Genomic DNA, 12,004 nt, shown 5'->3' on the forward strand with positions numbered 1-12,004 from the left:
CCTTTTCACCTATGCTCTCCCTTCAGGGCAGACAGCTACAGAATCTACCTTTGTCACTGATGGACAGCACTCCATTGGCCTATGCACCATGTGATGCTTTCTGGAGGGGAAGCTGGGTGTGTTGTGGAGGGGGGGAGGACCCCTTTTTAGTTCACACCCAGATGATTCTGTGGACCAACTACAGAGATAATAGCAACCGTGATTTTCCCCCCAACCACGTCTGAGCCCTGGCTGTAATGATGCCCCCCTCAAACCAGAGTGTTGATTATTAGGGGACTGCCAGCAAATAGCAGTGCTGAGATACCTAGTGGTGACCCTGCCTCAGGAACCAGTAGGCGTCTGGAATGCCTCGTGCTTTGGTTTGCATTTCAGATGTTTCCTATCATGAATCGCTATGGAGAGATTTTAGTGAAAAACATCCAGAAGAAAGTGGATAACAACGAGTCCCTGGAAATGAAGAGGTGAGTGGCTTTGTTGGGCTGGCAGGAAAGAGCCTGTGTTCACAAGAGGTGTGGGGAGCAAGTCTTGGAGTTCATAAGGTAGCGCAGCCACAGAGTTTGGTTTGGCTCTAGCTTACCCTAAGCATGCTGCATTTCACCTCTGTGAAGTATAGCTGAGTTGGAGAGGCCATGACAGCCTTCACACAGCATCTTCCACTCAAGAAAATGCCCATCACAGTGTAAAGATGTGTTTAATTTTATTTAAAACGCACACGGATATTCTGATGCTTCCACAATAGGAACCAGGTCCCTAAAGATATTTTCATGTTCCCACTTTTCTCCGCCATGGTTCTTGAGATGTGACATGGAGACAATCTCCATAACAGTCCTGCTCCTGGCACGTTTCTCAGTTGCGAGCTGCCTCTCTCTGCCCAGATCAGACCAGACCAGTGCTAGTCACTACACTTCTGTGGTTTTGTCACTCTACTGCTGTTGTGGAAGGGAGGGAAGGGGCAGAGTCTTGCTGGGGATGGGAGAAATCAGCCCATCCCAGGAGCATGACAAACTGCAGAAGGGGAAAAGGCATTTTAAGGTAATTTTAACAGTCACTTTTACAGATGAGAGGTGCTTGTTCTCAAATGCTGTTGGAATTTAGAGCACGTTCTTTGCTACCCTGTACTGCAGTTCAGCTCCATCCACCTACCGTCCAGTGTGCTGGGCTCAGAGAGAGAGATTGAGGGCAATTTAGTCATAAAGGGAACTGGCAAAAACTGGGGAAATGTGTCCTGTGCATATCCAAACTGGGGCAAGGACTCGATTTTGATAGGACCAAGGTGCCAGGCTTTTGGGCGTATTGAGTCCTTGAGCAGGGAAAGTTCTCTGTGCTGAGGATTCTCCCTGGGAGGATCTCCTAGTCCTGCACAGTTCCTGGCATTCATTTTCTCCACCTCTCTTCTCAGCATCTTCGGCGCCTACAGCTTGGATGTGGTGGCCAGCACTTCATTTAGTGTGAACATAGACTCCATGAACAACCCCAACGACCCCCTTGTCACCTACATCAAGAAGTATCTCTCATTCAATTTCTTTAACCCACTGCTCCTCTCAGTAGGTATGAAGATCTTACACACCTAAATACTCAGATTCCTGGATTAGTACCTTAGGGCCTGTGTACGCTATCTCCCATCATCTCCTTTGGGATTTCAGGGTCCCCTTCACTTTTCAGGTGGTACTCAGACCCTTGTAGGATCAGGCCCCCAAGCAGGTTTGTAAAGATACTTATATAGAGAGATTGTCCCCCATTCTTTTGGCCACCTCAGTCTGCAGTACCCAGGCAAAATAACTGGATGCAGAGGAAAGATGGAGAACTTTTATTACCTGACAGGACAACTACACTGAATGGGGCACCACAGCTGGCTAAGTAGAGGGGTAAAAGTCAATAGATTCTCAAGTGAAATTCCCACCCACCCCACAACCGTGGGCTCCTGTTATCCCTCTTGATGAGGCATCTGAACTAGGTGAAGTAAATTGGGAGTCACCCATTGTCATTAGAGCCAGAAGCACTGGGAAAAAATGTGATTTGGAAGACTAGTTGTTCTTGATGAGTTGCCTAGACCCGGCTCCCTCTCCCTCTGTGCCTTGGAGCTCATGTCTCACTGCAGTCCCTCATTGCTGAGATGCGCCTGTTAACAGCGAGAGGAACTGTTGTGTTTCTTTCCTTTTCAGTGATGTTCCCCTTCCTCGCTCCAGTGCTGAATAAGATGAACGTGAGTCTGTTTCCCTCAGGCTTCCTGGACTTTTTCCTCAACATCATCCAGGGCATCAAGAAGGAGCGGCAGAAGAATGACCACTCGGTCAGTCTGGCCCACCTCGTCTTCCTTATCATGCATGCGCTCACTCTGAGAGTATGACTACGCTGGAGCTGGAGATGTCATTTCCAGGTCCAGAAAACAGACCCATGCCAGCACCAATCGAGCTTGCATGCTAAAATTAGAAGTGTGGCTGCAACAGCACAAGCAGCAGGAAGGGCTAAGCACCCCAAGTAGAATTCTATCCGAGACTCTAGGTACAGTCTCAGGTGGCTAGCCCCTCCCGCTGCTCATGCTGCTGCAACTGTGGTTCTATTTTTAGCACACTAACGTGATTGGAACTAGCGCAAGTATGTCTCCTCCTGCTGGAAATTGCACCTCCAGCTCCAGTGTAGACATACCCTGTGTGGGGAAGGTTTCTGAGCCTGTCCCCAGAGGTGACAGTCCATACTAGCTCTCAGTTTGCCAAATTTGGGTGAGACTGGACAAGTGTCCTGCTCAGGCTTCCATGAGAAGAAAATCATCCCCTTGCTCAAAATGGGTCTCCAGCCTGCACCTTAAGGAGCCTCCTAGCCACCATGCTTTGAAGTCTTCCTCTGATCCTCCTTGTGCTGCTGGACCGACAGAGGAACTAAAGCTGAAACATCAGAGGGGAAGCCTATGCTGAACTAGCCTTTCATTCCACCCATGGCTCCTCTGAGGGTGCATGTGCACAGCACACAAAGGTGTGATTACAGCGCAGGTGAGCACAGCCCACACTAGCTTTAATTTAGTTAGCATGGGTACCTGTAGTGAAGATGTGGCAGCATGGGATTCAGTGCAGGCTAGCGGCCCCAGTGCAAACATGCAGGGAACCCTGGGTATGTACTCAGGGTGCTGGCCTGCACAGAAGTCCATGCCACTGTATCCTTACTACTATTGTTACCTGTGCTAGCTAGATTAAAGCTAGCATGGGCATGCCTACCTCCACGGCAAGCACACCTTCATTTGTGCTGTAGATCTGTCTTGACTCTGTCCTTCCAACCATTAGGTCCGGGTGGATTTCCTGCAGCTAATGGTTGACTCACAGAGCTCAGATGGCAGCTCTGAACCTAATGAGAAGACACACTCCTATAAAGGTAAGGCTGCAGGCCCCTCCTCCTCCCAGCTGCTAGCTGGGATCTTTCATATAGAGTTTTGGAGGGGCAGGGTTTTAGTACATGTCAGTAGGATGACCAGAAATTCCTCCCCTACCACCCCCACCAAAGCAAGTTCTGTGCTTTCCAGAAATGCATGCTGTGATCTGGATCTCTCTCAGAAATAGAGAAAGGGAATTGAACACCAACAGCTGGAGTTTCAGAGATGCTGAGCACCCACAATCCCTACTGAAGCCAATGGGAGTTGTTGATTCTCAGCACTCTTGAGAATCAGGACAGTAAAGATGTGTGCTGCATATGAAATGGAATAGAGTCAAACCTAATGAACTAGGGGTAAATCCCAAGGTACTTTATCAGCCTAACTGGAGATTTATCGGTGTGAAATCTGAGTCAAAGCCAGCAAATGACTTAGGATTTGGCCCTAGGTGTTCCTAGTTGCTATAATTAAAAGATATATATATATATATATATATATCCTTACTTCTCTGCCCTTGTCTCTTGCCACGTCTTCCCATTCTCTGCCAATGACATTAGCCTTGATCACTCACCTGTCTGTCATTCCCATCACTCTTTTCATCCCGTCTTCCTCTGCATATGGAACGCCCTTCCTGGAAAGCCAATAACTACTCTACCTTCCTGTATGCCATTCGTCATGATCCTATATAAGAAACTCAGACAGTAGTGAAATGGAGGCCAAGGGTAATTGTAGTGAGGCAATGACTCGCCGGCACGGCCCACCTGCTGGTCGTCTTGGGAATTAGTTCTTGTCCAGCCCAGAGAGCCCTTTGCAGGCTGGTGTCTCGCCTGCCTTAGGGGCCCTGTGTCCCTCCCAGACCCTGGTGCCCCTTACCCTGAGGTTCTGCCCGCTGCAGTACCCCCATTCTGAGTCTCCACTCCCAGTAGAATCCCCAGCCCTCTACACCCACCTTGCCTCAGTGGCTACTGCCAGTCGTCCTTTAGCCCCCGCTCACTGGGGCAGATTGCAGTCTGTAATGACCACTCATCACTGGCAAGGGGGTAGGACCAACTACCTCTGCCAATCCCCAGGCTCTATCTCTCCTGCCTCAGTACCTCTGTAGGACTTCACTGCTCCAGTTCAGGTACCTTGCTCCCTGGCAGCCAGGCCCATCTCCCTCCAGGGCTGGAGAGAGACTCTTCCAGCTCCCGGCCCCCAGCCCTCTTATCGGGGCCAGCTGAGCCCTAACTGAGCTGGCCACAGCTGTGGCTGCTTCCCCCAGCTTTTCTCACTCTTCTTATTTCAGGAGCCAGGTAACCACCCTGCTACAGTAATCGAAGAGAGTTCAGACGTGGTGGTTCTATTTTAAAACAACAGTGCATAATAAAGTATAAAAATGTGTGTCATAAAAGTAACATTTGTACCTAGTTTTATTTTATCCCTCTCCTTAGTTTGTAAGCTCTTTGAGGCAAGTGTTTGTACAACACCTTGCACGATGGGGCCCCAATCCTGACTGTGGCCTCTGACACTGTTGCAGTAGAATTGTTAAATAATAATTATTGCAGAGCGCTGCCAGCATGCTTAGCACAGTCCAGACCTTCCCTCAGGAGCTGGCAGCTCACCTCAGAGCCTAGGGGAGCGTTTCAGACATCTGCCCCCCATGAATATCTCTAGTATGTTGTTATATTTTCAAACCCACTGTGGAGCAGGAGTGCAGTTCCGCAAACCCTCTCCAGAGCAGGATCTCTCCTACGCCTGCTCTCCAGGCTGCTGTGTTGCAGTGAATAAACTCAATGGGCCTGTTTCCCATCTCACAGACATGGATGGGACTCAGTGGATTTTAATGAAGTTACTCCTGATTTACATCAGGGTGAGAGGGGAGTCAAGTCCACCACTTGCTGCTGTTGCTTGGGTTCTAGAGGGGTTAACCCATGTCAGATGGACCTTTCGCTGTTGTGGTTAAATGATCGGGAAAGAACTGTAGTAAATGGATACCTGGATAGGGCTCTCATCTGAGCTGGGCAGTGTATAGAAGGAAATCTTCACTCTCCCTGTGTGCTTTCATTCCTCTGTTTCCAGCTCTGTCTGACAAGGAGATTATGGCGCAGGCCCTTGTCTTTATCTTAGCTGGTTATGAGACCACCAGCTCCACCCTCAACTTCCTCTCATATAACCTGGCCACTCACCCTGACGTGCAGCAGAGACTGCAGGAGGAGATTGATGCCACTCTTCCCAACAAGGTCAGAGGGGTTTGCAGTGCTCTATGTCCAGCAGACACATTCTGGTCGCTGCTGGGTGGGGGCTGAGGTCAACCTGGGTGGAAGGCAGAGCATCTGTTCTGTGCATAGAAGGTTTCCCCCACCAGGCCTGTCAATCCTACACCATGCACCATTGTGACCCAGGCTTCCTTTGGCCATAGTATCCCAGTCTTTCAATAGCATCTGGGTGAATCTGGGAGCAGAGACGTCTATGGAAGTTCCCTCTTGCAACTACCTATCTGTGCCAGGGGGCACCTGGAATGGCGGGACAGGTCCAAGGATGGGGATTGAGGTCATTCCCTGGTGTCCATCTTAGACAACCTCTGGATTGGATGACACAGGCAGAGGCTACTGAAGGGGAACCTGGATACAGGAGCCTCATTGAGCCCACAAACTGCAAGCCTCAGTTTAACCATTGGCATCCGGATGCTGCAGTATTTAAAGTAGCAGCCCTCTGGGTCAGCACTATACCAGTACCTCAGCCTCATGCTAGAGGGTGCTGTCCTGCTGGAGGTGAACATGACAATTTTCCCCGGGTCCCATCGTCATCCCAATCTGTTTAGCATGGCTATTGTGCTTATACGCAGCCAGGCAAGCCCTCAGATGGCCTTCTCTGTACCTGAAAATCTGTTTCCCTCTCCCATTCCCTCCACAGGCTGCTCCCACCTATGACGCCATCCCGCAGATGGAGTATCTCGACATGGTGGTGAATGAAACCCTCAGACTCTTCCCCGTAGGTGGGCGGATTGAAAGAGTCTGCAAGAAAAGCATTGAGATAAATGGAGTGACCATTCCGAAAGGCACCGTGGCAATGATCCCAGCCTACGTGCTGCATCAGGACCCGGAATACTGGCCAGAGCCAGAAGAGTTCAGGCCCGAGAGGTAAGGGCCAGGGAGGGGGAAGACCTGCTGCTTCCTCCTGATGTCTGGGAGTGAAAATGGCAGCAAAAGTGGGGGAAGCATGACTATAACATTTGAATGAGGCATTTATTAATGTCTGACAGCCAATCCTAGCGTTGCTGCGCGGGGAGTTTTATGATCTACATCCATAAACTGTGCATGGAATTTAATTAACTGTATTGAAGAAAATGACACTGAAACTGGTGCTCAGCAGCTATAACACTGAGGGGTTTATGGCCAGACATTAAAGCAAGAGCAATAGGGTGACTGGCACAGTGCCATGCAGATCAGCAATGGAAGGGCAAAGAGGTATAGAAAATAAAATTTAATTTTCCAGTTCACATTATGAAATGTTCCCTGCTCAGGAATTACTGATGGGTCAGACCTTGAGAAATGAGGCAAGAATCTGATGGAATTAGGTGGCCTAACCCTCACTGGATTGCAAAAGGCCCGGCAGCCATTCTGAGTTGGCACAGAGAGACAGGAATAATTCTCTCTCTCAATAATATTAAGAGCTGACATTTCTATAGCAGTGTTCATGTGAAGATCCCAAACTCTACAAACTATTGCAGACTAATCCCCGGCCATTGAAATGCACCCACCTCTGGGGTGAAACAGAGCTGTTTAACAGTGCGTGGCAGCACCAGGCCAAAGTTTAGGAGATGTGAAGAAAAACACGTCCAGCTGAAACTGCATGAGGCATCTTAGACAGATGAAATGTATTTACCCAACCGGATTTACGAACAGTGACGAGAACTGTGCTAGGTGGCCATTTCTTCTCTAGTATCAGATACATGGCTGGCAAGTGGTACAACTGATGGCAGATAGCACCACTCAGGAGGGGACACCATTAGAGATGAGCATGATCCTTTTCAATTAATAACGTAAAAATGACTAAAGAACTAGAAGTTCCGCGCAAGTTATTCTGAAGTCAACTTAGCCTCTTTGTGATGTGCTCCAAATAGCTCTCCCAAGCTAGGCATGGTAGGGCCATCTCAGCAGTTGGTTGGGCGAGCTCCAAGGAACACCTGACATTGTGTGTGTGTGTGCTCTGGGAAGCAGTGTTGGGAATTAAGTAGGTGGAACACGTTCCTCTGGGTCAGCACTGCGCCTGTACTTCAGACTCAAGCTAGAGTACTGGCCTTCTGGAGGTACTATTGGTTCAGATGAAGTGTAAAACTGACATTTTGTCCACTTGTGGTGATTAATGTTCCCGTGCTGCTTTTCATAAGAGTACGGGTATTCTAGCTAAATTCCAGCCTGGGGTATTATAATCTACCTTGCCTACATTTCCCCATTACAGTTAGAGATAGTATTCTTCTTCACTTCCTAGTCAAACCATTTGTGTAGTGTTGTTGTATGCCATTAAACAACTGCTCCATTCTACCCCAGAGACTCTATTTCAATGGTGATTGTAGTGAGCCTTACCTAGTTTGTAGATCCATTTAAATCTGTGAAGTACTTTTGGAATGGAAAGTGCTATAAAAATATAAATTGTCATTTTGATTTAGGAATATTGAAATGTTTCATTGGTAAAGCTGTTTTGTTTCACTGATCCTGTCCAGTTTGCAGCACAAAGAAAGAATATCTCTTCTCTTCTGAGCAGCATGTCTCAAAAGTTAGCTCTTGTACGGACCAGACAGGGAGAGACCCTTGCTCTGTTTGTCCATGTACTTGTTATAAGAAGAAGATCTAAAGCTGTTTTTTGTAATATGTACTCTGGGTTTAGTTTCTGGGATGAAAAGGATTTCAACTTGAGTTCTGAGAACAGAGTTATTCTGAAATCACTAGTATATTCTAGGACCTCCTGCTCATTTGAAGTCCCTGGAGATATATAGCAAATTTTAGGCACCAGCATGGAAGTGAGGGGGGAGGGTGTTGTATGGTGATGGAGGAACATGGGAAATAGATGAGTTCTGATTGAAATAGGCAAAGCAGGCCTTTGCCTCCTCCCAATCCCTTGAGTATGCTAAATCCAACAAAGAGGACAGGTCTTGAGACAGTAGATTCTCCTAACTCGTTTCTTCATTTCTCTGATTGGAACCAGGTTCAGTAAAGAGAACAGAGAGAGCACTGACCCCTACATTTTCTTGCCCTTTGGAGCTGGTCCCAGGAACTGCATTGGAATGAGGTTTGCTCTTCTCAGCCTGAAAGTGGCCATGATTGTGCTATTGCAAAGATTTTCCTTCAGAACCTGCAAAGACACCTCGGTGAGAATCCAGCCTTGTATCTGTATCATTTGTTTTACTACCTGTAATGGTCTTCGCTCATGAGGAGTGTTGCCTAGTGGTCAGGGCTTAGGCCCTTCGATATTGAGAGATCTTATATAGCTGAGGCAAATTCTTCAAACTACCTCCTTTCTCCTGTCAGTATGTCCTCAGTCTTGCTTGGGCTTTAGATTCGTACAGGTACTGATTGAGCAAAGCACTCCGAAAGTTGCAGATGGTGCTATTTATATTTGACATAAAGTAGGTGCAATTTGCTATTTGAAAGTATATGTCAAATAATCCCTGCTGCAAGATCTTTGTCTGTAACTGCTTTGGGAGAAGTTTGTTCAGTTCCCAGGCTAATAAGCATTATTCTTAGGTTTTCAGGGCAGGTCTTGCAATTTCAATTTCTAAATTTGCTTTCTGTGAATATTCTACAGTGCTCCCGTAAAATGTGCCATTTCCAAGGACGTCATTGTCCACGAGCTTGTTTGCTGAGGGAAGATGAGCCCAATGGCCATGAACATGCTCAAACCAGATCTGTTTTAAAAATCAAACAGATATTTACAGAAGTTTTTCTTGGCTGTGAGTGCTCAGCTCTAAACTCTACTGACCTGAGCAGTAACTGAACTGTTAACTTGGAGGTGAAAGATTGTAGCAGTCCATTAACAATCCACTGACCTACCCGCCTCCCCTGAGTCTAAAGACACTTTTCTAGTCCTGAAATGGATCTGTTTAATTTAATTATAGATTCATAGATTCATAGATTCATAGATTCGTAGACTCTAGGACTGGAATGGACCTCGAGAGGTCATCGAGTCCAGTCCCCTGCCCTCATGGCAGGACCGAATATTGTCTAGACCATCCCTAATAGACATTTATCTAACCTACTCTTAAATATCTCCAGAAATGGAGATTCCACAACTTCCCTAGGCAATCTATTCCAGTGTTTAACTACCCTGACAGTTAGAAACTTTTTCTTAATGTCCAACCTAAATCTCCCTTGCTGCAGTTTAAGACCATTGCTTCTTGTTCTATCATTGGAGGCTAAGGTGAACAAGTTTTCTCCCTCCTCCTGATGACACTCTTTTAGATACCTGAAAACTGCTATCATGTCCCATCTCAGTCTTCTCTTTTCCAAACTAAACAAACCCAATTCCTTCAGCCTTCCTTCATAGGTCATGTTCTCAAGACCTTTAATCATTCTTGTTGCTCTTCTCTAGACCCTCTCCAATTTCTCCACATCTTTCTTGAAATGCGGTGCCCAGAACTGGACACAATACTCCAGCTGAGGCCTGACCAGCGCAGAGTAAAGCGGAAGAATGATTTCTCGTGTCTTGTTTACAACACACCTGTTAATGCATCCCAGAAACACGTTTGCTTTTTTTGCAACAGTATCACACTGTTGACTCATATTAAGCTTGTGGTCTACTATGACCCCTAGATCTCTTTCTGCCATACTCCTTCCTAGACAGTCTCTTCCCATTCTGTATGTGTGAAACTGATTGTTCCTTCCTAAGTGGAGCACTTTGCATTTATCTTTATTGAACTTCATCCTGTTTACCTCAGACCATTTCTCCAATTTGTCCAGATCATTTTGAATTTTGACCCTGTCCTCCAAAGCAGTTGCAATCCCTCCCAGTTTGGTATCGTCCGCAAACTTAATAAGCGTACTTTCTATGCCAACATCTAAATCGTTGATGAAGATATTGAACAGAACTGGTCCCAAAACAGATCCCTGCGGAACCCCACTTGTTATACCTTTCCAGCAGGATTGGGAGCCATTAACAACTACTCTCTGAGTACGGTTATCCAGCCAGTTATGCACCCACCTTATAGTAGCCCCATCTAAATTGTACTTTCCTAGTTTATCTATAAGAATATCATGTGAGATCGTATCAAATGCCTTACTAAAGTCTAGGTATATCACATCCACTGCTTCTCCCTTATCCACAAGGCTCGTTATCCTATCAAAGAACGTTATCAGATTAGTTTGACACGATTTGTTCTTTACAAATCCATGCTGGCTATTCCCTATCACCTTACCATCTTCCAAGTGTTTGCAGATGATTTCTTTAATTACCTGCTCCATTATCTTCCCTGGCACAGAAGTTAAACTAACTGGTCTGTAGTTTCCTGGGTTGTTTTTATTTCCCTTTTTATAGATGGGCACTATATTTGCCTCCTTCCAATCTTCTGGAATATCCCCCGTCTCTCATGATTTCCCAAAGATGATAGCTAGAGGCTCAGATACCTCTTCTATTAACTCCTTGAGTATTCTAGGATGTATTTCATCAGGCCCTGGTGACTTGCAGGCATCTAACTTTTCCAAGTGATTTTTTACTTGCTCTTTTTTTATTTTATCTTCTAAACCTACCCTCTTCCCGTAAGCATTCACTATACTAGACATTCCTTCAGACTTCTCAGTGAAGACCGAAACAAAGAAGTCATTAAGCATCTCTGCCATTTCCAAGTCTCCCGTTACTGTTCCCCCCTCCTCACTGAGCAGTGGGCCTACCCTGTCCTTGGTCTTCCTCTTGCTTCTAATGTATTGATAAAAAGTCTTCTTGTTTCCCTTTATTCCCATAGCTAGTTTGAGTTCATTTTGTGCCTTTGCCTTTCTAATCTTGCCTCTGCATTCCTGTGTTATTTGCCTATATTCATCCTTTGTAATCTGACCTAGTTTCCCTTTTTATATGACACCTTTTTATTTTGTAGGTCACGCAAGATCTCGTGGTTAAGCCAAGGTGGTCTTTTGCCACATTTTCTATCTTTCCTAACCATCGGAATAGCTTGCTTTTGGGCCCTTAATAGTGTTCTTTTGAAAAACTGCCAACTCTCCTCAGTTGTTTTTCCCCTCAGTCTTGATTCCCATGGGACCTTACCTATCAGCTCTCTGAGCTTACCAAAATCCGCCTTCCTGAAATCCATTGTCTCTATTCTGCTGTACTCCCTTCTACCCTTCCTTAGAATTGCAAACTCTATGATTTCATGATCACTTTCACCCAAGCTTCCTTCTACTTTCAAATTCTCAACAAGTTCCTCCCTATTTGTTAAAATCAAGTCTAGAACAGCTTCCCCCCTAGTAGCTTTTTCACAATTAGAGGAAGACTAGTTAAATATGTATCATATCACTAATGCCAGTAGCTTTATGTAGCTCCTCCAGCTTTCCCACCGAAACACCACTCCGAAATATATACTCAAAGAAGCTGCTTTCCCCTTGGGCTCGGTAATGCAGGCTGTCCTGAAAGCCAAACTTAGGCATCAGGAGGTTACTCAGGATTCCTGGCACGAGCCCGTAT

At 46.3% G+C, this 12,004-nt stretch overlaps 1 protein-coding gene across 1 annotated transcript in view; it reads left to right on the forward strand.

The window, feature by feature from the left end:
- Positions 1 to 12,004, forward strand: part of LOC115659049 (cytochrome P450 3A24-like) — a 33,123-nt gene that overhangs the window by 18,544 nt on the left and 2,575 nt on the right. Inside the window, exons 6-12 of the mRNA XM_030578773.1 lie at positions 373 to 461; positions 1,400 to 1,548; positions 2,163 to 2,290; positions 3,276 to 3,363; positions 5,417 to 5,577; positions 6,251 to 6,477; positions 8,543 to 8,705. Of these exons, the coding sequence (XP_030434633.1) occupies positions 373 to 461; positions 1,400 to 1,548; positions 2,163 to 2,290; positions 3,276 to 3,363; positions 5,417 to 5,577; positions 6,251 to 6,477; positions 8,543 to 8,705 (1,005 nt within the window). The remainder of the gene's footprint in view (positions 1 to 372; positions 462 to 1,399; positions 1,549 to 2,162; positions 2,291 to 3,275; positions 3,364 to 5,416; positions 5,578 to 6,250; positions 6,478 to 8,542; positions 8,706 to 12,004) is intronic.

The sequence above is a fragment of the Gopherus evgoodei genome, chromosome 10 (assembly GCF_007399415.2).
Source record: "Gopherus evgoodei ecotype Sinaloan lineage chromosome 10, rGopEvg1_v1.p, whole genome shotgun sequence".
In the NCBI taxonomy this organism is placed as follows: Eukaryota; Metazoa; Chordata; order Testudines; family Testudinidae; genus Gopherus; species Gopherus evgoodei.